We start from the raw sequence: 24,958 nt of genomic DNA, 5'->3' as shown, positions 1-24,958 counted from the left end.
GATAATGTCAGTGTGTTTTTGTTCCAGAACACAACACAGCCGCTCGGTTTGATAGTATCTTATTTTCAAGAATACAACTAGATTGCAAAATATTTCTATATGAAACATTTCTGAATGGCCACTCGTCGCAAACACTCTTGGTGGTTGGATCAAATGTGAATCAGTGGGTTATTAAAGATATTTATTTCCTGTTTGCTATCCAGTCGATTCCTTCTGCGCATTTTAGAGTACCGATTCGGTAACTTCCTTACTCTGAATATACGTGTTTGTGCAAAAAGCAGTCGTGGACGTTCACAATCATTGTTTGTTGTAAGACAAATGAATGTGAAATGATGCATCCTGAGAAGTTCGCGCATGAATCCTTGAGACTTTGAAAACTTTTTCAATCATTCAGTAATTAAACCCCCATTCACGATCATTGTATTCCATTTGCAGTTTTTCCAATTCAACGCATTTCGAACTACAAGTGAGATATAAAAGAACACCCTTTCCCACCACCCTGTCAATAGATCCAACCATTCCAAACATTACAGAACTCCATTTCGATCAAATTTCATAATAAGATTAAGGCTGTACAGCAACGTCATATCTCTATCAAAATGCCCTACTATTACTCTTATCCATACCCTATCCACCTCTATCCGCATTACGTCCCCATAGCACCTGTCTACCCAACCACAACAGTAACTACAGTCTCCGCCCCAGTAATCCAACAAACGCCAGGGTTTAATCCACTTCACGGACAAGATCCCGGTCCTGCACCTCCTGGCATAGGAAATCGTGTTGCAGGTTATGTTACTGGTATGTATTGCACATCGGTGAGTGGACCCCGCGAAATGCGCGAATGAACTAATTTGTCGGGTAATAGGTTTGGCGGCAATAGGTCCTCCGATACTGGGTGTTGCACCAATAGCGGTACCTCAACCGCATACTCCGGATCCGTGTGCAAATTGTCCGAATCAAAATGCGAATACTACTACAGCGGATGCAACTGCTAGTCCACCTACTCCAACTCCTGAGCCCAAACCTCCCGCCACCAAACAGAAATCCATTCTCAAACCAACACCAATTCCTGCTCCCAATCCAGAATCTTCATCTTCTTCACCTCCTCCATCTCCCAAAAAGTCTGAGTCTAAATCCAAACTCGAACCCCCGCTCAGTATCCTTACTCATGCAAATACAAATCAAAATGCAAACCCGAATCCGAAGCCAGGATGCTGACAATCATTGAAGAAGGATTGTCTTCCTCTTGGGAAGAGGTCCAGTGAGAGTTTCTTAGTGCCGTCGGGGAACAGGGTCAAATTTTGGGGGGATAGTGAGCGATAGTCAGCGAGGAAAGATTATGCTTCTTATCTTTTATATCATATAGCGAGTCGTTGATCGTTCGAGAGTATAATAGTCATAGAGGAGCACGGCAAGTGCGCGGAGTCTGTAATAAGCTTTTTGCAAAGAAGGGATAGCTCAATGCCATATGTATCTAATAATCCCCTCATCAATTTTTCTAACAATATGTGCCATTTCCCTTGTCTATCTCCTCACAGGCCACTGTCTAGTAAACCCAACGTTACATTCCATACCGTGCTGAAACACATACCAAAAACACTAGGCAATCCAGTAAAAGTTGTTTTGTATTATTCCCATATCTCAAATTGATTAAAGTTTGGATATACAGTAGAGCAATGAAAAGTTGTAGGTCCGCGAGGACAAACACGATGAAAGCGCAGCAATTATACAGAATCCGGCATTCTCTGCCATGGACGGCTTCGAATGTTTCCCGTTGGTAAACGCGATATCCTGAAGGCCTTTTACGGGATTTTGCATAAGATCTACGGCTCTTGATACCACTTTGGCTTGCCATTATACAATTTTACTTCTGCTTTATGGTGGAAGGAAGACTTTGGATGGAAAATATCCTTCGCGATCCAAGTCTGCTGCGGATTGTTTTCCATTATGGCTATGGTCATCTGTTGTGAGGTGAATAGAATTTGATTGGCGTACGGGGAGTTGGTACGATACTTGCAGTATCGCTGCATCTTTAGCAAAATGGTATATTTCTACTTCCAAGAAGAAAGGTATTAATTAGTAAACGAGTTGTGATAGCAGAGACGTATATGAGGATAAGGGCTTAGCTAAAACGCAATACCTCTGTGAGTCTGTGACAGGATCTTCAATAATTCTCTATTTGGGCCAACTGGTCGGTATTATGTAACATTATTCTAATCTCCATCCCTTTTTTTGACGACAACGGGATCACCTAACTACGCAACTACACCCACGGATTTACTACCAAACTTTATCTTTGAATCCACCCTCCTTCAACTGCTTTCAATAATGGACTTTCCACAGCTCCTACTATCATCCTCACAACATTTGCACGCAATTCTTTCTTATACACGTCTCCCTGCAACATTCCCACCCCAACGCAAACAACATTCAATCCCATCCAACCCTCTCTGGTCTTAGCATCCGCTGCCCCATTTCTAGTCTCACCATCCGTTACTCCACTCGGTGCCTCTTCATCAACAACCTCCTTATCAGTCAAAAATTTCAACATAGCGCTTATGGTCGTCCCAGAACTAATCACGTCGTCAATCAACGCTATTCTCTTCCCTTTAATCAACGGCAAAAGATTAGGATCGAGATAGACCGGTGGTCCTTGGCCTGGTTTGTCGAAAAGACATGATATCTTGGTGGTGAGTTCGTCTCCATACCAGGGTTTCTTGGAGTAACCCCATGGGATGTGGCGATCTTGGGGAAAATACTAGTCAGCATATCGTTCTTGTTCGCTTGCATCGTAGAAACCTATTCCCCTCCGACTCCACCGAAGACTTGGAAATACAAAGCCGAACCAAGTATTCTCGCGACTCTTCAAGTAAACGTAATGGAATAAAAGGGGCGGTAGACGAAATTTAGCATGAACGAAATGATCAACTTACCAAATCCTAGTTCTTCCGCCACAAAAGGCGCCAAAACCAATCCACCAGTTGGCAATCCCATCACAACTTCTGGATTGAATTTCCTTATCTTGCTCGCCACAATCCTGGCCAGTTCCTTCACAACCGTCATCGAAGCATGCGGTAATGCCAATGAACAAACAGCAATGCCATTAGTTGCCTCGCCTAGTGGTCTGATAGGAAGAAGCAAGCTTGTATATGGAGTGAGAGATGCCGCGAAGGAGTATTGGTAGGGAGGAGCTGTTGAATATGGGAGGGATGCAACGGAGGATGTGGGAATTATTTCTTGCCAGTAGGTAGTCGTAGGGCGGGTGAAATGGGTATGGGTTACGGGACCGACAGTCTCGCAGGGGTAGCAGGGTATGTAATGGCTGGATGATTCCATCGATTGGTGTGTAGATGTGGATAATGGTGCTGAGGCTTTGTTGTTGGAAATTTGTGTATCTTGTTCGTCTGGCCGTGAAGCCTCAACGAAAGCGGCATCGGTAGAAAGCAGTGATTGAGCGGACATTGCCAAATCCGTTTGTAAAGTGTCCTGAAAGCTAGGAGATTCTAATTCAGTATGAGCTATATCAGTGGGATATTTGTCATATATATACAGACGAAGTAGGCTTTCAAATAAACGATTCACTCATTGAACAAAAATTGTGACACCTAGGTACTAACACAAGTGCGGAGATTACCTTGCGCAACGTGTAGCACAAACTTGGTGAATGAGCCGCGCAGGTCGTGATCATAGTAGAGCGACATAACGACGTACAGCGCATAAAGTGTTTCTGATTTAAATATATACTTGTTACTATATGTTTGTTGCAACCCGTAGTAAGCCAGGAGACATTTCTCACCATCTTGCCACAATGAGTCATTAGAGCTCTTTATATCAGATTTCATTGAAACTGATTACTCAATCTAAGATATGAATGAAAGCAGACATTTATGGAGTATGTAACATTCATTGAAAAATTGATATCAGAAAGAAGAGTTGGATGGTTTGGAGAATGTGGTAGGAAAAGTGAGAATTTACCTAGCAAATTGACCCTTCGCAATGGACACGTCAGATTTGAAAGATATGAAAGGAACAAAGAATATTGCTGAAGCTGGCTCGAAATTTTGTTATTGCCCGTTTGTGTGTGTAATTGCATACACTTGTCCTCCAACGTCATCATCAATTTATGGTATATCGAATCAAGGCTCGGGACAAGCAGTGCTCATGCCCAGATGCCTTAGACTGGCCTTATTCAGCAGCAAGACCATTGCTCTGATCCTTCCGTTCGACTTCCAAACGTCTATTCGGAGCCACGCTTTCAATATCAGTCCTACCATTAGGCGTCTGTTCATGACCATTGTCGTGAGTAACATCTATCAACTCTCCCGCATTCCGACTAAGTGATGAGACCTCCGAGCTCCATTCATATCTTTCAATGACCAGCTCCCGTTCTAACTGCCAGTCCATTTCTTCGTTATTTCCAACATCATGTGAGTCGAACTGCTTGTCCCCAACCTTACACTCGTTTTCTGGTAACCATTCCTCTATCCTATATATATGCGACTTCAAAGATGTCAGAAGGTACTCTTTAAGGTGTTTGGATTTTGCAAGAAAATGGTGATTGGGTCGATTGAATGTGGAGTATTGGTTGCATCGACGAAGTGAGAGATTATTCCGGTATTCTGGTTTTTGATACCAATAGCGACTATCCTGAATACGGTGATGACCCAAGTGAGGATCATTATAAGTTCGAGCTGATGCGTATTGTACATGCGAGCCGTTTCGGTTGCCACGACTACAATGTGCTTCGTCATAGTGCCATTCGGTACGTCTTTTTCTAGCACCACCGCGCATTTTTACATCGTGGTGGCTTTCTGATTGAAATGGTATGGTGTTAAATGAGATGATAAATAGACTGAATCGAACATTAAGAGAAATTTGTATCTTTGATGGATATCCTACGAAAGTTCTGGTAGGGCCACTGGACTCTTCAATCGTTGACATTTTGATTTGTTTTGAATGAGCATTGTTCTGTCGCAAAGTTGCCTGAATCAATTGTGTCAATGGTAGCCATCGAACTTTAAAGTTGTTTCAGGAATTTCCAAAGAAACTGACAGAAAAGTCTATACATTTGAGGCCGGAGTATCAAATAATCGCACACTGCTACCCAATAGCAGGAGAATTGCAATCTTCAGTTAATTTCATCTGACACGAATAGTCGGCTCTGAAAGAGTTATGGCCTTCAAGACATTGAAAACTTGTGTTAGGTCGGATGGTCGAATATTCGAATCTGACTGCAACACGCTCTCGATGTACCAACACCAACCAGTTCTCCAATATTTTCCAACAACCTCCAACATGGATTCTGAGATTGATCGGCGAAAAGATCGCAGATGTGTACAAAATTTTGTAGTAAGACTTCAAGATTAGGGCAATGCTTGTCAATATGAATGAGTTCTCGATTTCATATCATACTTTCATGCCAGTTCCAATCTTTCACCAATTGTTTGACACGATAATTAGTCGCCCAGCCAAGATCAATTTCAATGTCCCTCAGCAAGTCAAGTATTACTTTCCGCTCTTTTGTTTCTGTCAAGCATTGACCTGCGATAAATAGAGGCTGCACTTGGTGAATTCTCACGGAACCTTCCGGCCTTCCTAGAGCAATGCCGCAGATTTCGTGACTATGGTGGCGAACCTCCATCTCAATAGACCGATATGAGTGGAGCCTGTTTGAAACGGTTGTTCTCTTTGTAGTGGATTCGTGGGGCTTATTGGTAAGTAGGAGGATCCTCGTAAAATGATATGACTGCATTGTTGAGCCACACATTGGAATACTATACCATATTTCTGGGAATACAGTTCTCGGTGAGTCTTGTGGTAGGCTGCCATCTGTGATTGTCGATAAACGAGCACATGGTTTGAAGGTATCTGGTAAACCTCGATACCAAACTTCCAGCTCGTTTGCCAGCTCGTGCCATCTTTCGAGTAGAGTCATTTGATTGATACCAAAAACAGCGGTAGGACTACCTCTATCCTGAGGATAGACATTGTCGATAGAATCACCGGTAGCAATAAAATTAACAATTTTCGACATGAGCCAAATCAAGGCATTTGAAATCATATCTTCACGCATAGACATCTGCAACTCTGGATATGAACTATCCTTGTTGCTTGGAATAACAAATCCTTGATCATCTATCAGAAGTCCAGCCGCACGCCAAAGATCCCAATCTTCTGTGTCGAGTCGCGTTTGTCCTTCATTGATGACTAGTTTAAAGTTAGAATCATCAAAAGTGTGAGGGTTCAAATACTAACAAGCTGCCAGAAAGTCCTGACGGGCGAAATTCCAAAATGTAGCTCTCCTGGCAACCGAAGGCTTAGTCCGAAATGATAATGATCCTGGAGTGCTAGGTGAAGGCGAATGAAGAGGCATCATGCCTTCCCTTTCCGCTAGGTCGAACAAGGACTTAGTTCCACTAAGATGTCGAGACCAAGCATGTAAAGCATTGTCGAGAAATTCATAAACGCAGAGTATAGCAGCGGCTGCAATTGTCTCATCGGCGTCACGGTGCATCGGCTTCGATAGTCGCCGTCGCTTATTTGATTGGGAAGGAGTACTCTGTGGTGATTCAATATTTACTGGGGAATTTAAATGACCATCGATCGTGGGTGTACTAGGAAAATCTTTTGCACCTGACTTGGAGAGCTCCTCTACTAAGAGCGAAATTGCTTTGTCGTAATATTTTGCACTGATGTAAACCCAGTCGACCTTATCCGAATTTGGATAGAGCTCCATAAGTGCTTGCTCACTGACTAGGCCACCAACTATCGCTTTTCTTCCCCCAACACGCGAAAGCTGTTTGGCAGCATATGCGCATACTGAGTATTTGAGAAGAGGATTCGAGACGGCGAGAATGGGGACATGGTGCGCGAAGTAGCACCCGAGGTCGAATAAATCCATCCTAACATGATTAATTATGCTTCCGATCTTGATATAATCTCAACTCACCATTGTCCGGTAGTCTCTCCAAAATGTCTCAATAGAAACGCAACTTCATGCTCTCTCACACTATCAGCATCACGGAAGAAAGTGTTCGTCCTAGAGAGTGATCTTAGAGATGGATCAATAAGGGGTGAGTCTATCGCAATAGCATTAGCCGAGGATTTAATGAACAAGAAAATTATTTTTGCCATACTCTGACGGGCTTCCGGTCTTGTAGGGTTCAATATAAAGTCGAGGTTATTGGCAGAGTGCTGGGGAGTGTTGAGACTTCTTGGTGATTGTGTATGCACCGATAATTGAGGCTTATATTCCATATTCGTAGTCGCCGCCGTGGAAAGAGCTTCCAAACCAGGTGCTTCCTCAAACTGGGGGTAAGTAGAAACGTCATTAACAGTCTCGTCTATAGTGGTTGCGGTGGGAAGGGTAGATTCTGTGGATTGTTCAGGCTCAGGAGTCGCTTCCATGTTGTATGGATCGATGACATTAAAGAAAGTTACTGTCAATTGCCAAATCAGATTCCAAATCCTTCATCTCACGATTGATCTTCACTCCGGTAGATTATAACGCACTGTTCTTTGGCACATCAACCCAAATGCTGTTCTCATCAAATGTATTCCTGTACGCAAAAAATGCACCTAATCGGCCACTTTTTTCACCAGAAATAACATCTTCACCGCCGTTCATCGAAGCATTTTGTTGATGTCTGAATACTACTCCGTCGCTAAGTACACATTGTCTTGAAGCTTTGCGACATTGTCCACATTCTGGCTTGATTTCGTCGCACTTGAGCTTTCGTTGGCGGCATGTTTGACTGATAGCACGAAGGCGCAGATTAGCAAATTGGCCATTGAAATGAATTCTATAGTAGGCAATGTGAGAATATATTTACCATCCTGTACGCGACCGCATTGCTGCGGAGACAGCATTATTTCCACCCGCGGTTCGGGGTAGATGATGCGATTGTGATCAGGTCAGAACTCCTCATATTGTATGAATGGTTTGAAATGATTTTGTTCGTGCAGTAATACGAAGCATTTACTTCACGATGATTCCCCGCAGTAGTGCCAGACAAGGTTGATCTAGACTTTTCGGGATGTCGGAAGGCCTGAAGCGGAGGTCCGAACAGCGGGGGTAGGGGGTATTTGTATTTTACAATCACGTGGTATTGAGCCCAACATTTAAAATCACAACCTCGTAGGTTTATTGATTGAGCAGTGGATATAAACCTCTCAAAACAATAAAGTATATAAAGAGACATCGATGAGGACCTCTGATTCTCCACCGTGTTGACATGAGAGATAAGCTTGTCATGTTTAGGTCCAAACCGTCAAACCTATAGCAACATTCTTGGGTTACTACAGATAGCTATAGGTACCTAGACAAAGTTATTCTAGTTATGCAAGAGAGAACTCAGAATTTATCATTATAGTGTCGCTCGAATTAGTGCTCGAGTATCATCCAGATACATTGAATAGTGCAAAATGATCAGGTTGTCCAATTTGACATGCGATTATGGTGTGAATACTAGACCTCAGAGTTTGGGCCGTGTTACTAGGTCTTAAATTCCTACCTACATAATTTGACTCCCTTCTAATTTTGAACTTCGTTTCATATGATTTGCATTACTCAATAAAGCCACGATCTCCATCCAAACTCAAGCTATTGTCACATCAACCCACAACAGCAGCAAGGCATATAATTTCTGCTAGAGCAGGCAAAACTATGAATATGTCTAAGGCTCTCAAGGAGAGTCCTCCATCTCTTTTGGATTCCTCGCAACAGTGGCCAATTATGGAAAGCATCCGCTCAGGACTGAACTTTCACGATACCGTCAACCTATCCAGAACTTCGAAACGGTTTTCAATCTCGCCAGAAACGATGTCGAGGACTCAGTTAAACATCAACTCTATTTCTCCAACACTTCGTTAAAGACCCCGAAGCGCTCAGATTGAAAATGGCACAAACCAATGCGGTTATCGTTGGTAATACTGTTCTTCATTTTTCCAACAGGTCTATACGATTAAAAGATGGAATGTGTGTTATTGTGGGGGAAGCGGATAATCAAAAAGCTCTTAAAAGGGTTATTTGTAGAGAGGCAGGCTACACGTACCTTGAAGACGCATCATCCCACATAACGAACACGCTTTTGCCTTGAGAGTGGCCCGCACGGGTTAGAGATGATCGAAATCCTCCAGGCCCAAAAGTGTGTGAACCTAGTTTTATATGTAGGGTAAGGAGCCATTAGCTTACAGATATTTGCCATCACACACCAACACACTTTCGCTATATGTCAGACGCGATGATGAATCTCCATCTAGCCACACGCCCATTCGTGTCACTCACGCACTGAGACCACCTATCCTAGCAGCTCTACTGCGCTTTCCGGATACCTCGTCAGCGAACTATATTACATGGAGCAGCATACTCACTATTTCCTAACTCAGTGCTTAGGCAGCATTATGGTTGTATGGATCTCGTCCTGGTTATAATCAGATGATGCCTAAATATGTTAAAAATGGATGGAAGTTACTCATGCCGTCACCTATCGAACATAGCCGAACGTCCTCGGAAACAAAGAAGACGAATGGAAAGCAACACTACCCACAGTTCACACGAGATACCTTCCGATGGATTGGCGACAAGCACACTTGAATGATAGAACATCCAGAACTACCACCTAGACTCCTCTTGGACACAACTAGACTTCCAAAAGTTTCAGATAAAGCTACAGGGCTGAACTTTTTTACCGTCACTAAATTTTTTTGTCAATCCTATTTTGATTTCGATGGCCCTACATTTTATAATAATGAGAGTTTACTTTACAACACAACAAGTCTGAAGCATTGTTATGGAAACACACACCTAAACGTCTTGGCCATAATGTCAATAACCAGCTGGTCTCATACTCACAGAAGCAAGCGCTCGACAAGCTTTCTCTTGATCAGACTATTACTTTGCCAGAGAGCAAACCATTCTTACCTACATCTCTTGATGAAGACCACGCATGTGGGGTTAAAAGCCTCCCCGAGACTTGTGAGTTCTTAGATTTGAATGAGAAGATAGAAAGCTTGTTTCAACAATGGAAGAAGATTATAGGGTTAACCCGTAATGACGAGGAAGTCAACAATACACAGAGAGTATCGGGAGGAAGCAAAAATCCTAATAAATCACCATGCCTTGAGCTTTGGAAAACGTAAGTAGTTGATTTGTAATAGAGGTCCTGATTACCAGGACTTTGGATAATGATTAGATGGTATCATTGTAGTAAACTATCAGCGTCTTGATATTGCTGCCCAGAATATTTGCCATTTGTTAATTGAAATGAATTTAAACCTATTCAATTAAAGTCCTACCTATTGACTGCGCAATACATCGCCAGTATTCATCTTTGTCGCTCCACCCCAGAACTAGCATTACGAAGTTACACATGTCATACAAACACTCTCGATCAACGGACAATGAAACTGGAATCAATAAAATCTTACCCGGACCACAGGAATCAGAAACTATCTACTGCCAAGTAGTCAATTCCACTCGCAACTTAGCCCTAGTCAAAATGCTACAACATGTCCCACACGGTATCTGCAAATTATGGCAAAGGAACGACTACTTGAACTAATGCCAAACGTATCAGCAAAGATGATAATCTCGAGCAACCACGTCAAGTGCGAACGACCTAAACTTTACATCTGCATACACTCCAAGTCGATGTGTATCTAAGCGAAACGGACCAGCACGGCAAATGTCTGTATTGACACCTCATTCGAGCCGCCAATGATGATTGTTACATTCCGTCATGAAATGATTGCAGCAAGGACAACTTCAAAAGTAGCCCGCCTTGAAAGAACAGCAGTAGTCGCATTCTTTGAGCTTCTCTGCTTTGGCCACACCTAGATCCCTAGGTCGTGAACCCCCTACTCCATCACGGCCAAGTGTAATTAAGTTTTTGCTGCCTTTCGTTGAATTGAGATCAAAAAAATCCTCGTCCTTAAGATTGCCTTCGGTCCGCGATGTTTCTCCTTCCCCCCCACCAGATTCTGAATTAGCAGAACTCATAAGTGTAGCACATCGGACGACAGCATCACCTCCGTTAGCCTGGGTGCTACTTAGCTCAACGTCTAGTCTCATTCATGAAGGACTAGTTGTCCTCTTCAACAATTATTATCTCACTTATCTCAACATACCAACATATCAACAACAAATCGAATAAATGAATCAAACTGGATATCATATCGTATTTCTAAACAGACACGCTAACCACCCTATTCTACCATGAACAACATCGCATCATCACACAAGAGCCCCCATGCCATACATAAAACATTGGATATAGATTCAACAACTCGGTCCCCTTTGCTTTCCTCAACTCAAACAACATAAACACCAAAACATCAATCAATTCTCATCAATTCACCAAACCCCAAACACCAACATCAAACCATGACTTATTTTCCGTCCCTTGCCGTTCCTGCCCTTAGTCCTTTAATTGCCATTTCCCATTCCATAAAACTCAGTTGCATATTCGCCAAAACAGCCAGCTCATCATATAACACATACACTACGTATCTCAATTCAACGCTTCTGCCCCAATCCTTCGAGATCGACAGTCGGTAAAGATAAGCAAACTCAAAAACGTGTCTTTGCCTCCATTCTTGTAGATGCTTTTATATCTGCGAATAGATCCACACAAAATTGACTGCCAATACGGTTCCGCTTTTCGACACGATAATTCTGCAACCAAGATGACATATCGAATACCGTAAGCTCCGTTTATGACATTTGGCCGTGGCGAAGTGTACATGAAATCGATTGCAACATTGAATCCGATCATCGACAAAGAAATCGTTTGCATTTCGTTCCCTTGCAGGATATTCCGCTCCCAAGATGTGTCATTTTCTCAAACAACAATTCACTCCACTTATCTATACCCATGATGTGATAAATCAACACCATTCACACCTACTCCCATATCATCTCCGCCAGTACTAGCTCGCGAGAAGTGACCATGATTGAACTCTGGTATACTCCTGGGTAGTGGCATACCATAACTACTTCCACTTCCTTGTCGTATCGGAGGTCTTCTTCCACCGATTCCATTTCCATTCACACTGGCAACTCCACTGCTCATTTCGCTCATACCACCAGGACTCGAAACCCCGAAAGGACTCTCTCCATTTTCGACACCAAACTCTCTCTTGAAATCCATTCCGTGAGCATGACTATTCAGATCATGAAATCCCGGATAATCCAAAGCCTGATATTCCATTCCGGGATTCATGATAGGCGGTGATGTGAAGGGAGTGGTTTCGGCGGACATACTGCCGGTGACACTTGGACTGCTCAATTCCTCAATTCTCTTGTCGAATGCCAATCCTCCATTCGGATGTGCCATCTTGTAATCGTTGGGGCCACTGGTAGCCATAGTATTGTAATTCTGAGGAGGAATGCTAATACCAGTGTTTCCAAATCCATCAAAAAGGTCAACATCCGCGCACATTTGAGGGTTCTCGGGAGCATTCTGTAACATGGGATTTACAAGACCAGGAAGGACGTCGTGAACTTTGTTCAGAAGGAGAGGAAGAAAACGATGATCGCCGTTGCGGAGAATGGAGAGCATTGTCATGAATTGATGAAGGTAGTCGCGTGGACCCATTGTGAACGGATCAGACTTCGCAGGGAGAAGGGAGAGAACATCGGTTAATGAACAAGCGACATCGAACAGCTTCTCAATCTATAAAAATTTACAGTTAGCAAGTTGGATATAGAGACAATTAAAGGAAGAATACTCACCAATCCAACACCGTGAACTTCCATGCTCTGATGACTAAATTGACTTGTCATCTGTGCCAAATCTCTGGCAATATCGACTGGATACTGAAATGTCATACTTGGGTCATCACAGTTGCTACTGAGACATCCATTTTGTATACTCAATTGCCATACCATTGTTCTTAGCCATTGTTGACTAGTTCTGAGATCTGCTGTTTGATTTTCTGTCGTGTTGAGATAGACTGGCAGGGCTTCGGATAGTTGTTTTTGGAGAGATGAAAGATAGGCTGGAGAACAATCGGTCCTGGTCTTGTTCCAGAGTGCGACAAATTGATCATCGAATGGTCGGTAGACGTTTACGAGATGGATGAATCCATGCAAATGATGATTCTGGGGATCAGTGGGGTCATCGTTGATCGAAGGAAGATTAATCGTGGCTTGCAGAGACAGAGGTCGATGGCGTCGAAGCGCATATGATCTATGACTTTGTTAGCATTTGATACTGGGTTGCCTTGACGCTAATCTCACCTTTCTGTGACGAACAACAACCAATATAATCTTCGTCTTCGTGATGATTCAACAATATCAAATTGATGATATGTCTCCTCTTTGACCATTTCCAAGGTGTGTGCCAACGTTGTAGCTTCTCGTAAATGAAACCAAGCCTTATTATGTAGATCCAATCCGTAGTAGCATGCAAAGATGAAAAAACTAGTGACCAAGCTGTTTTGTGTAGGTGATTCGCAGTAGTCGTAACTTTTCCTAACCTTCAAGGTCTCTTCCAGTAATAAGGTTCCAGAGACAATGTTCGCGCCTGGGAGATTGTCTAATCCAAGAGGATCACCAGGTATTCCCATTCCAGGCTGGATCATCATGAATGCACACATCGCGGTTAAGAGACAGTAGGTATCGACATTCTGATCAACATATAGTGCTTGTTGCTCTAGTCTCTCCCTGTGCAATATTGGCATCGTAGGATACATGTTCGCGAAGAAGAATTCCGTACATTCCTTCACCATTTCCGTTGTAAGAAGGCCTGGGGTTGGTGCGAGTGTAGGACTGCATGGTGGACTTTGAACACCATTCATGCGGTTTGCAGTTTTGGCTGAAAGTGATGACTGTTGATTTTGTCTTAATTCGCTGATAACTTTGGCTCTTGAACCCTTTGGTCCTTTCTTTTGTGGGATAGCATGATAAGTGCAAGACAATTGTGCTGAAGAGCAATTGCGACATGGGTTGATACCGTCACATTTGACCTTTCGACGATGGCATGCGTCGCACGCTCTTTTCACCGAGGACGAAGACGACATGATGGGTGGTGGAAGAAATTAAGGCAGATGGAGATTTAATTTTGTTTATCGATACGACGATCAATTCAATTGATAAGTCTAATCGAATCGGCTGAGGGTTGAGTCGAGTCCAGTCCAGTCCAGTCAAACGATAGAAAAGCGAATAAGGCTGTAGAATTGACGATCAAATTCAAACCTGTACACCAAAGCCCCGGAATGTTCGCTTTTGGGTCGATATTACCTAGCACTGCCTAGCACTGGAACATAAAAGCCAGCCTTATTGTACTATCTGTACCAATAATTTTGGTATACTTCGTGTGATCGATCTCGACGTCGTGCTAAATAAAATGAATCTGTGTTCTAATTGTTGTCTTGTGTCGTCTGGGGTATGTGGAGTTTGTTGCAAAAGTGTATTTGGTGTCGGTGCTGTTTTGGATAGCTTGGTAGGCTCGTAGGATAGAAAAGACGATAGAATCAAAATATTGGATTTCTGGAGTACTTTATTCGGTCCGTATAATCCTGTATGGCGGAGACGGGATGCTCATTTCATGGAGATGCGGGGGGTTGAAGGATCGTGAGGTCGTTATAATTGGATGGAAATTATGTGAGGCTGGTGGCTTGAATTATATGATTTTGATTTAATTCACTCTTTTTTTCTTTCTTTTTGAATTATGATGGTGAATGTTGAAGGGTTGGAAGAGCGAAGAGCGAAGAGTGAAAGAGGGAGTAATAGAAAAGGTGATAATAGTAATAAGAAGGAAAAAAGGAACCAATCTTTTCCAAGGCTTAATATAGAATCGAGGATTGTTTGGAGAGAAGTGAAGGGGAGAAGAAAAACAATGGTGAAGCTTAGGCGTGTTTGTTGATATTAAAGTGGATCCGCGAGAGTCGATAAATGACAGTTAAGTGGTTGAAGTGGTTTAATGTGGATTGACTAGAGACTAGGTAGGTGTGGTATGGAAAGAGTGGATGTAGTAAAGTGGAGAGAGTGTGAGGAAAGAGGTAAGAAGAGGTGAGAGTGAGGTTACGGTATTCGCAGAATTCCGTGGCTATTCAGAGGATATCTGTGTCGTGTAGATATTGAGGTGGTTGAAAAGTGTGGAAATCGAAAGAGAGGTGTAGATGTAAGTGTGTCGATGGGTGGATATGGGATCTGTTGTACGATGAGGGGTGAAGTGAGGGTTGAAGTGATGATATGCCTTTTGATGGAACCGAGTGTATCCGTGGAGACTGGAGAAGAAGGTGGTGAGTGGATGGGTGAAGATGGGAGTGCAAGAGAAACGTGGAAGCTAGAAATGAGTGATGGATGAGATGAGATGGGATGGGATGGTATAGTATGGTATCGTGTGGTATAAACAGATTATTATGTCGTGTGGATGGGTGGATGGATGATGGTTTGAGTGAGCGAGCGAGTAGCTGGGTGAGGTGAGTGAGGTGAGGTAAGAAAAGGATTCGAGAGAAATATCGACAGTTCAATTGCGATTGATAGGTTCGCTTTTTTTGATAGGTGCAAGCAAGCTGATGCAATTAAAAACTCTCCGGAGACCAATTAAAGGAACGATCGTATGGTAAATCCCTTCCTTGCTGCTTGCTGCTTGCTGTCCATGTAATATGTAGGTGTGTGAAAACGAGATAGATATACCGGTAATATCCCATCAATTTGGTTCAAGATTTTCCTTAATTATGCTGCCCTCTCTTTCTTTCTTCCCGCCCTTTTTTTCCTTGATGCGTTTTGCCTTCTTGGTCAACAGGCCAGAAATTCCATTCAAGTCACAGCTTTCCCTTCCTTAAACTCTTTTGGGTCGAGCATAAAAACTAATAAGTAGGGGATGACTATACACTTTCACCAACCAGGAACAAACAAGGTGCCAACAGGGTTGAAGTCCACGGGTATCTCTTTACCTACCTGGGTGGTGAGTAAAACTCCTCCACAAGTAACGTAACAAATAGGCTGTGTCAGCTTAAAGACACTTATTTCAATATTCCAATGGGATATCAGAGGTTCTACCTGACATTCAACGGGGGCAATCCACCTGACTCTTGTTCACGAAAGAAGGAGAAGAATCAAGAGTCGATGTTCTAAGTTCTACTCCAGATCCGCTTTGAGATTGCCCAGTGTTCTGGATGGATAAATCCAAGGAAGAGTAATTGTGGACGTCGATGGCAAAGAATCAGAGAGAAAGATGATGAAATGGGAAGCCAAGAGCAACAATGAATATCTCAGATGAATAATAATAAGATTTCATATCTCATATTTCATTGGAATATATGATTGGAATATATGAAGTATCATAGTCTAGGTAACTACATATGGGCAATAAAGTTCAAACTTTATATCTGTTGTATAACCTGATGTAGAAACCATTGGATGAAATGGATTGGAACTCAAAATGCATATCAAATATTATCAAATATTCATTCGGCCGAAAGGAGCTGGAGAAAAGAGAGTACAGGCAACACTTTGAAGTTGCCAAAATTGTGAATAGGAATTACTATTTGAATTTAGTCTCTCCCTTCGAGGACGAGAATATTGTCACACGAATTTGGTAGAACTTTCCTATGTCGAAATAGGAGTTCAAAGGGTATCAATATCAAATCGACACAACATCCTAAGGCCATCACCATCACCATCACCATCACCATCTACCCCTTCATCTACAATCCCCTTGTTCTCGCTCCCACACCTTCCACACCTCCCTCACACACAAACATTGAAGTCTTTCAAGCCAATCACCATCGAGTTTTCGTCTTCTGGCTCTGTGAGAGACTACTAGGTACCTATCGAGCATACTTATTATAATATTCTACGAGCCTACACCTACCACGGGCGCCGCTACGGGTATCGCCATGATCAAGAAATCTGCTAGTTTCTTACGCCGTCGATTCTTCATTGATCGCAGACCTATCAAAAGACTCCAAACCTCGTCGAGTTGAAAGTAATCCTTACGAATTTACCGACGCCACAAAATTGATTTGTTCAACCGTGGATTTCGTTCTCTACGGAGTAAAACGACCACCAGGTCTTGCTGAAGAGAACCAAGGAGAAAGCTGACAAGTATCACAGCATAAGAGAGTATAATTTCCCGTACCAGCTTCAATATTACTCTTCTTTCTACAGCATATGAATTCCATAGATTTCATCATGCTATTGATTATTTTATCCATTATTCTATTTATTCCTGCTCTGGACAAAGTTCTCATCAGGCTCTTTCCCAGTCTCTCTCCCAGATACCCTACACAATACTCATGTTTTGTCAAACGATCAAGTAATCTGATCCCTCCATGTTCCCTTCATCCATCATCCATCTAACCCAGCCAGCACTTTGCCTACTTAAGTAACTTTACTCTCGTTCCCTCTTGTCCACCCCGAGATCTACTAACCCCTCGGTCTCCCGATGTAGATATTGCTCCGAGGATTCTTTCTAAGTTGTCAAACCCATCGTCACTTGTACGGAGGTGACTCCCAATCGGGGTATTATAGATTATGAGAAAATGCATGGATAAATCCTTACTAATACACCCTTTTTTTTTACCTCTTATGGCCAATTCAGGCGACATAACCGATCTCCCATTCGAAATCTAACCAATGCGTGCCAAGATTTCTTCGCGTTTTCTAGGTACTCTGTGCTTCATTTATGATTTATGAAGACTGCTGATCTATTCTAGCCACTTACTTGCATTGCCATTTGGGAGTCGTGAAGTTGTCATCAAGGTAACATTCTCCCGTTTTATCGGAATGTCAAAGCAATAGGAACAGCGAGGCAGCGTAGGTTTAGGATCCCTCAATCGGACATACTGCACAAAGATACTGCACAAAGATACAACTCTGGGTCCTTCGGAATTTCTCCATTAACCAAGTCAATCATCTGTATCTGGGGACTTTGTCTCATCGTATGACATGTACCGAGGTTGCTTATTATATTGAAACCTTACACAGATGCCGACCATGGCCAAGCAAGCAACAAGCCACTCACGCATTTTTCTTCACGGTACTCAATGAAATCTGTGGAACTCATGATGCTACTTTTTCACATCGTACAGAAACACGAGCAAGCAAAGGGTTAGAGAAATGATACTATTTTCAGTAATGCTCCTCCTGCTATGTACGACAATTCTTGCCTTGCCATCCATCTAGCCAATACACTTTTGCAGGGCAAAATGCATCGAATCCTCGAGCGCATGATAAAGCCCTACGATCAACTAGTAAAAGTGTCATGCTCGGGAACATCACACATCACATGCATCGCACGAATCAGGCACAATTTAAAGAAAGATCATCATTTTATATTTCCTTTTCCTTACTCACCGGAATATATCAAAAAATTGAAAGATCCCTAAAACCCGCTCGAGACCGCCTATCAACTGCACAGTCTGCACCGCCTGCATCTAGTTCTGCAACAGAAGACACCAAGAAAACTCGATGACATTTTCACCATTCCATTCTAATAAACATTTGAGCGACAAATGACACAAATGACACAAAACTATGTAGAGTTTTGAGTTGGAGAAATTGGAAAAGTTTTCTGTTAATATGAGAATTAAAACTTTGAAGGCGATCAATGCGACGATGAAAGCCTTCCGCTTCTGGATTGTGTCACCAGTATAGTAGATGAGACACCATGTATTTCTGTGCATGTTCAGACCCTCCTGCAAATCTACAAAGGTATCATCAAATCACATGATTATCCAGATATTTAATTCACGGAAAATAGCACACATCTTCCAGTACCGTACGCAATGAATGGATGCAACTCGTACGTACGTGCATCTCGTTACCATAGCCCGAACGGATGGAAGAAAAGGACCGAAACTCATGCTTTTCGCGAAAGAGAAGTATGCAGACTCTCGAGAGAACATTCCATAATGCGGAGAAGAACTTTCGTTCCGAGCTTCCAGAGTACAGAGCCTCATCACCCTGAATCTCAACATCATCATTATTTGACAATCTTTTCAATCGGACTCTTCTCCTCTCGCTGGAGCTTGCAATCAATCCGTTTCCAATCTTTGATGGAATTTGGATACCAGTAAGCCAGTATACCAATAGTCATTCTCATCTCACGTGAATACCATCATGATCTCCTTTTTCGATTGCATATAGTAGCATGTGATAGAAAGCTTACAAGACGGTCGGAATAACTTCTTCCCTGTCATTCAATTCGTTTGTTTCGCGTCTCAACCAATATACCAGTTTTTCCTGAATAGTCATGCGCCGCTGTTCCTGAGTTTGCCAACAAAGAGTTTTGTTCTGCAGACCAATACTAGATTACCAAAATGATTGATTATTCTATACATTCCTTTTGACATCTTATCAGGAGACCACATCATTAGTTTTGATAATGGCTTGAAAGTAAACTTTTCTTGTGCAATGAAATCTGGAGATGTGGTAGCGGAATAGTAATTCATCCTTCATCTCCACAATACCACCGAATCCCGCCTCCTCTCTGCACATCTCTAGGTCTAAAGATCTTGATAAATCATTGGCAATACTGATACAATCATACCTTTACCCCACAAACTTTGTTCACTTGTACTACACCAGACACAACTGCGTCTTTTGGCTTCCCTTGGTCTACATGAGTACAAGCTTCGGCACTCAATGACCTCTCGGTACTGTTCCGAACCTTGTCTGATCTCTTCATTGGCCATGTATTGAGTTCAGCAGTCTCCAAAATAGTTGGCGCTTATGCTTTTTGCTTGGGGTCCCCAGATTTCCTCCGCATCTGGCTATGTACCCCGGATACGGATAATCGAAAAGGCCCGATCACTAGAATGATTTGTTAGTTGGAAGTTTCTTCCTTGGTTCGATCGTCATGTTTTTATGTCGATTTGGATAACGGGTCTAGAATGGACTTGATTTTCACTTTGACATGGCGGCAGTCGCGGAAATCTTTGTTCGTGGCTAAACCTTTACGGTGCCATAGTGTCCGCAAATCGGACATCTTGGGCCGTCCCGTTCCTAAAGCATCCGATTATTTTCTAGGGCGCGGGTGAGAAATTAGGGCACCTCGCGAGGAAGCATGTGGCTATGATTTCCTGCCTTTGTTGTAATGTCTACCGACCCAGTAATCCTGTGGTTGACGGTGCAATTTGCGATGAGCCGAACTCCAGGGAATAAATGAAAATTTCACTTGTAATTTCTTGTATCCCTGACTGTTGGAGTCTCATTTCCGATACTTGTCGAAAATTACAGTGAGGCTGTTTCAAAGATAGGAAACATGTGAATGAGTGTTCAGGGTCTAGGTTGACTGTATGAAATACATCCATTTTTGGATTCCCCAATTCTAGGTGACTTTTATTCTCCATCTCCCCTGTCATGCTATTCTGATTCATTCGGTGAGGAACTACAATTTCATTTGATTTCGATATTTCTCTAATTTTTATTTGTGCTCTACACTCTCAACCTGAAATGTTATTCGAAAATAATTGCTATGCCACTCTATAACTCCGATTTTACAATTTTCAGACCAACCTTACTTTGAATAATGAGGACTCGTAGAGTGATCGGTTTACAAAGATTTGATCACTAATACTAATACTACTTGATAATCTCAAACGTGGATCTTCAATTCTCACCAAGTTTGATGCCGTGATACTTATTCTCTTCAATTTCAATCATTGCTGCCAATAAATTTGCTCCGTGACGATGGCTGGGTATTGCCAGCCGTCGGACTTCGCTATGCAATAATTCCCTCTATACTCAACTCACTCGTTTTCGAGCTATATAATTTCCATGTCATGAACATCTTACTTTGCATGAAGCCAGGCACTTTAAAAATTCTTAATGAGCCCTTGATGCGTCTTTCTGGATATCCCTCGTTCTCGCATATTCAAATGCACTGTTGAAATGCCTTTTGTCCTTATGACTGCTCTTTTTGTCTCTATATCCCAACCTTCTAGATGCCATCGGCTTTTTCTTGACGGATAATAAATTGTTGGTATCAACTTGGTTGATAAATGTAAGTACTTAGTTCTATGTGGTTGTATTCGTTCTTGATCATTATTATCTATGGGAAGCTAGTACTTAATATAGGGAAGCGCTAGCGCGACGCTAGCTAATACAGTGCCCTCTTTGATCACATGATCGATGTTCCGACATAAATATACCCTCCATTCCCATTATTATCCTACTTGTTATGAGCCAGTAATTAGTATGCATTTTCAGCAGCAGTACTTAGAAAAGGTAAATATAGACATCAATATCTGCGTAAGACATGGCGTATGGATAATGGCAGAGGCTCCTGTGTATAGTCTGTATAAGCTTAGGTATTTAATTCTCAACAGTCTGACCTCCTCCTTTCTTATGGTTTCTCGCGGTCTATGGCATGAAAGATGGTTGTGGGCTACATCTAGTGGTGGTTGAGATGATTCATAGGCATAGGTTGTTTATGACGGCAATCAAATATCAATTTCACCGAAGCAATTTTCAATCTCTTTCACTCTAAAATTTTGCTCTCCGAGTCCCAATTCTAGTACTTGCCTTAAGACACCCATATCATTGTATCCTGTGCACGTGATATTCGCTAAAGAACAAGAAATATGAACATTCGTGCAAACTATGCTAAATTTGAATCTTATCTCTTGCTATTCCTTTCTTTGTAGCTTCTACGAAACTCGTTTTTCTTGGACACGCAGGTAACGAATATTTTAACGATGTAATACTAATGCTGGCTTGGTGACTACTTGACTGTGGTATCGGATTTGGCACCAATCAATCGATGATGTGAAGAACAGATCAAGAAGCTCATCCTCATCTTGAATTACGTCTTCATCGCAATATCACTGATAGCTTCCAGGATTATAATTGAAGTGAATGGTCTCACTGATGCTTAGTCTCATTCATGACACTGCTTCTCGTTGTAAAGCCTCGGAACCACAGCGGTACGAAGAGCAGTCTAAAAATCCGCAAGTTCACTATTGATGACAAAAAGCTTGGAAGCCATTTACTTAACTGTCTAGGCTACAGCTATTGACGAAAACATCCACAGAAATGTAAGTTCAAGTGAGTTATATCTCGAATTCGATCTGGAAGACATAAGAGAAAGAAATCTCTTTGGCTCAACTTAGTTTTGTGGAGGGGAGTCCACGTATGTGCCAGCTCAGACATCTGTATATATGATTTAAACTGTGGGACTTATGTGAACCATGTGTTAATACAAGAAGAAAGAGGAAAGAGGGTGAGACTGCTAGTACGAATAGGTTTTAGGAGGAAGTGATGAAGTATATTTTATGGCTTCCGTTTGAACATTGAATTTGAAATTCAAAATATCCCAGAAGAAGCTTTTCCAGACTCCTACAGCCAAGGATTTTCTAGACCCATTTGTAAGCTAAGAAAGCGGCTCTAGAAAATCACTACTCTTCCTTCGGACTCTATCTTGCCCACACGCTTGGAGACGATAGAAGTGTATGCTTTGTAGGTGAGAACTTTATTCAGCAAGTGGAGTTTGGTTGTGATAGTGTAGACTCCGAATATCGAGCTAATACGCGGAGACGGGAAGGGGCTTTCGAAATGGGGTAGCAGTGATGGCAATGGTGAGGCTTTTGTCAATAACGGTGGAAGGGAGGTGATACTGACAGCTAGATCAGGAATTGTGGAATCTTATTTGAGCAGCGCGTAGATCTGAGGTTGGACACACTAATAATGCGATTTGAAGATCAAGTTCTCAGAGAGCACTACCCAACCTAATCTTAACGTAATTAACAGTCCACTGTGTTTTTATGATTGATACGTGCTCATTTCCCTTGGGTCAAAAACATGCGTTGAATTCCACAAACCTAATACTTGAAATTTCACCTCAATGCGGTCACCATATATATCACTTCGTAAGAATCGAGAAAAGCCAGATTAATTCTCAACTTGCTGTATGGGAATCAGAAGTCTTGCACCGTAAGCCGCAAGCCGGCATCCATACATTATCTAGACTCAAAGAAAGGAATAAAAAAGCGTTCTCATAACAGCAATTCTATCAATGATAGCGCACGGTACTATGTTTACATTTTTATGCAAATCATTTTTGCAAAGGTATTATACACTCTTTCAAACTCATATCTAGATCAGTAAAACAGCCATCACAGGAGCCTGTAATTCAGGGGCGTTCGGGGCTTTGAAGCGAAGTGCGGGGTAAATCTATCCCCTCCTTTGTCAAAATATTAGGCGTGCTGATTGATAGTGATTGCGGGTATGGAGGAGAACGTTGCGGGAGGCTTGGAGAAGGCTAAGTATTGATCAGATACAATACAAGATTGAAGAAACGAGTCATAATACAATTGGGCTTCATTCAAAATATATAAATGATCGACTTGACATAACTCAGTTCTGTACAATCATTCCCAGGAGAAGGTTCAATAATGCGATTGATTAGGTATTAGTATTATGATATAATCCAGAAAACAAACACCATGTTTACAAACTTAGTAAAGTCTCGACCAAATTTCCCGGCGTCTCGAAAAAGTCAAACATGACAATCCCCACCCTCTTTCCATGCATCCCTTTTAGAAATGTCAACAGGTTTTGATTTACACCACCAGCTGGCGTATATTCTGTTCCGTTTCCAATAGCCAATGTCTCAGGAAACACACCATCTGAGATCTTTCCTCCACTGGCCCAAGTCCACCATAAACTATCAGGTGCCAGAGATTCATCCGCGGCCTTCAACAGATGTATCATTGTGACGTCGTACTTCGATTGAATATTGACCGTTGCATTTGACTGAGCTGGTGTTTGAGGCTCATAATTATCCTCGATATATGCTGTATAATTTTTCGCAGTATTATAGTTGATTTTAATGTCAGGGGAATTATCGGTCCAAAGAGCGGGGGAGAAGTGAAGGCCAGGCAAAGCATTTTCGTAAGCGTCTGACAATTGATCAAGATCGAAGCGGCGAAGAAGAATGATTTTGCCTCGTGCGTCACCAAGAGTTCCCAATTCATTTCTCGTCTGCAAAAAATACTTTGTTGCTGCTGGTGACGTGAGAACATTGAATAACTTGAGTTGTGCTTCTTCATCATTTCTTCCATATTCCGTAGTGCTACCTTCATATTGAAGGCTAAGCAAGACTACTTCAGAGGGATGATTATCAAGCCAATGAAAATAACCAAAAATTACATCATCCAAAGTTGCAGTCTGCGATAGAAGAGCTTGACTATGCCAAAATACAATCGAGGTGTTGGTAACGTCCAGGGCAAATCTCAAGTCAAACGCTCGTATTCCCGCATTGAGCATATCTGCAATAGAATTATTCTGGCAGCGATAATACTCTGGTGGATTAGGGACTTGATTTCCTAGAGATGTGACACCAGATAGCGCGGACTGAGTGGCGAGAGAATAGTTCCAAGTTGCGGTATCATGAGTCCCAGGAATATTCATGTGTACCAGGTTTGTGGTATCAGCGTATCGGCTCATCCACGTCGAAGTATTCAATTGATTGTCTGCATAGGTCCCAAATATCGGAGACGCATTTGTGAGGAGCTTCTGGAGGGCAAATTCTTGCAGTGAAACGTCTGACTCGCTGGCTTGACGTGATATTGGGGAAGCATGGGCTCCATATGACACTGCCAAAGCGATTAAGAAGCTGGTAATAGGAATGAGCATGGCGATTATAATTGTACACTTGGCGGTGTTATGACGGAAAAATTTGTCGACGCGTAGTGATTAAGCTTCAGAATTGAGGTTTGATCCAGAAATTGATAGAAGATGGGCTGAGATTGCGTTATGTGTAGGGCCAATATATGCTACAGTTGTACAATCAATTAGGATAAGATATTTGCTTTATGACACCGGCTCCAAATGTGCTTGATTTTCCAGTGCTCCCCTTTAAATATGTGCTTGGAGATTCGATAGGATGGCAGTTTCCTTTTGACCTGAATGTGAGATCTTGGTGGAGTCTAGCAAAGCGATCGTCGGAATAGAGGGTCGGAAAAATACCTAGTTTGCCGGGCTCAGTTCTTGTGATGCGAC

At 42.3% G+C, this 24,958-nt stretch overlaps 7 protein-coding genes across 7 annotated transcripts; 1 reads left to right on the top strand and 6 right to left on the bottom strand.

The window, feature by feature from the left end:
* The first annotated feature begins 450 nt into the window (after positions 1 to 450).
* Positions 451 to 1,467, top strand: EAE97_009971 (uncharacterized protein). Its single transcript, XM_038880486.1, has 2 exons — positions 451 to 801; positions 869 to 1,467. The coding sequence occupies exons 1-2, from the start codon at positions 600 to 602 to the stop codon at positions 1,219 to 1,221; spliced, it is 555 nt and encodes a 184-aa protein (XP_038728532.1). The 5' UTR covers positions 451 to 599; the 3' UTR covers positions 1,222 to 1,467.
* Positions 1,468 to 2,168: 701 nt separating this feature from the next.
* EAE97_009970 (uncharacterized protein) lies at positions 2,169 to 4,002 on the bottom strand. The gene is made up of 3 exons (XM_038880485.1): positions 3,979 to 4,002; positions 2,937 to 3,730; positions 2,169 to 2,748 (listed from the first exon to the last, which is right to left on the bottom strand). The coding sequence occupies exons 2-3, from the start codon at positions 3,463 to 3,465 to the stop codon at positions 2,294 to 2,296; spliced, it is 984 nt and encodes a 327-aa protein (XP_038728531.1). The 5' UTR covers positions 3,466 to 3,730; positions 3,979 to 4,002; the 3' UTR covers positions 2,169 to 2,293.
* Positions 4,003 to 4,188: 186 nt separating this feature from the next.
* Positions 4,189 to 4,944, bottom strand: EAE97_009969 (uncharacterized protein; the record flags this gene model as incomplete). Its single annotated transcript, XM_038880484.1, has 1 exon — positions 4,189 to 4,944. The coding sequence occupies one exon, from the start codon at positions 4,942 to 4,944 to the stop codon at positions 4,189 to 4,191; it is 756 nt and encodes a 251-aa protein (XP_038728530.1).
* A 460-nt stretch (positions 4,945 to 5,404) lies between these two features.
* Positions 5,405 to 7,855, bottom strand: EAE97_009968 (uncharacterized protein; the record flags this gene model as incomplete). Its single annotated transcript, XM_038880483.1, has 6 exons — positions 5,405 to 6,210; positions 6,259 to 6,905; positions 6,953 to 7,082; positions 7,140 to 7,442; positions 7,516 to 7,757; positions 7,836 to 7,855. 6 exons carry the CDS (start codon positions 7,853 to 7,855, stop codon positions 5,405 to 5,407), a joined length of 2,148 nt encoding a protein of 715 aa, XP_038728529.1.
* A 2,913-nt stretch (positions 7,856 to 10,768) lies between these two features.
* Positions 10,769 to 11,074, bottom strand: EAE97_009967 (uncharacterized protein; the record flags this gene model as incomplete). The annotated part of the gene is made up of 1 exon (XM_038880482.1): positions 10,769 to 11,074. One exon carries the CDS (start codon positions 11,072 to 11,074, stop codon positions 10,769 to 10,771), a length of 306 nt encoding a protein of 101 aa, XP_038728528.1.
* A 790-nt stretch (positions 11,075 to 11,864) lies between these two features.
* Positions 11,865 to 14,025, bottom strand: EAE97_009966 (uncharacterized protein; the record flags this gene model as incomplete). The annotated part of the gene is made up of 3 exons (XM_038880481.1): positions 11,865 to 12,677; positions 12,737 to 13,193; positions 13,244 to 14,025. The coding sequence occupies 3 exons, from the start codon at positions 14,023 to 14,025 to the stop codon at positions 11,865 to 11,867; spliced, it is 2,052 nt and encodes a 683-aa protein (XP_038728527.1).
* Positions 14,026 to 23,404: 9,379 nt separating this feature from the next.
* EAE97_009965 (uncharacterized protein) lies at positions 23,405 to 24,592 on the bottom strand (the record flags this gene model as incomplete). The annotated part of the gene is made up of 1 exon (XM_038880480.1): positions 23,405 to 24,592. The coding sequence occupies one exon, from the start codon at positions 24,590 to 24,592 to the stop codon at positions 23,405 to 23,407; it is 1,188 nt and encodes a 395-aa protein (XP_038728526.1).
* Between the last annotated feature and the right edge of the window lie 366 nt (positions 24,593 to 24,958).

The sequence above is a fragment of the Botrytis byssoidea genome (assembly GCF_014898295.1).
Source record: "Botrytis byssoidea strain MUCL 94 chromosome Unknown BBYS_025, whole genome shotgun sequence".
Lineage (NCBI taxonomy): Eukaryota > Fungi > Ascomycota > Leotiomycetes > Helotiales > Sclerotiniaceae > Botrytis > Botrytis byssoidea.
Note: the sequence above shows the minus strand (reverse complement) of the source record. Positions and strands in the feature narration are given on the sequence as shown.

Excerpts from the sequence above, each read along its gene's own strand:
- EAE97_009971 (XM_038880486.1), top strand. The coding sequence starts at position 600 with ATGCCCTACTATTACTCTTATCCATACCCTATCCACCTCTATCCGCAT. Across the intron at positions 802-868 it reads TGTTGCAGGTTATGTTACTG|GTTTGGCGGCAATAGGTCCT; the intron begins GTATGTATTGCA and ends GTCGGGTAATAG.
- EAE97_009970 (XM_038880485.1), bottom strand. The coding sequence starts at position 3,465 with ATGTCCGCTCAATCACTGCTTTCTACCGATGCCGCTTTCGTTGAGGCT. Across the intron at positions 2,749-2,936 it reads GGCGGAAGAACTAGGATTTG|ATCGCCACATCCCATGGGGT; the intron begins GTAAGTTGATCA and ends ATTTTCCCCAAG.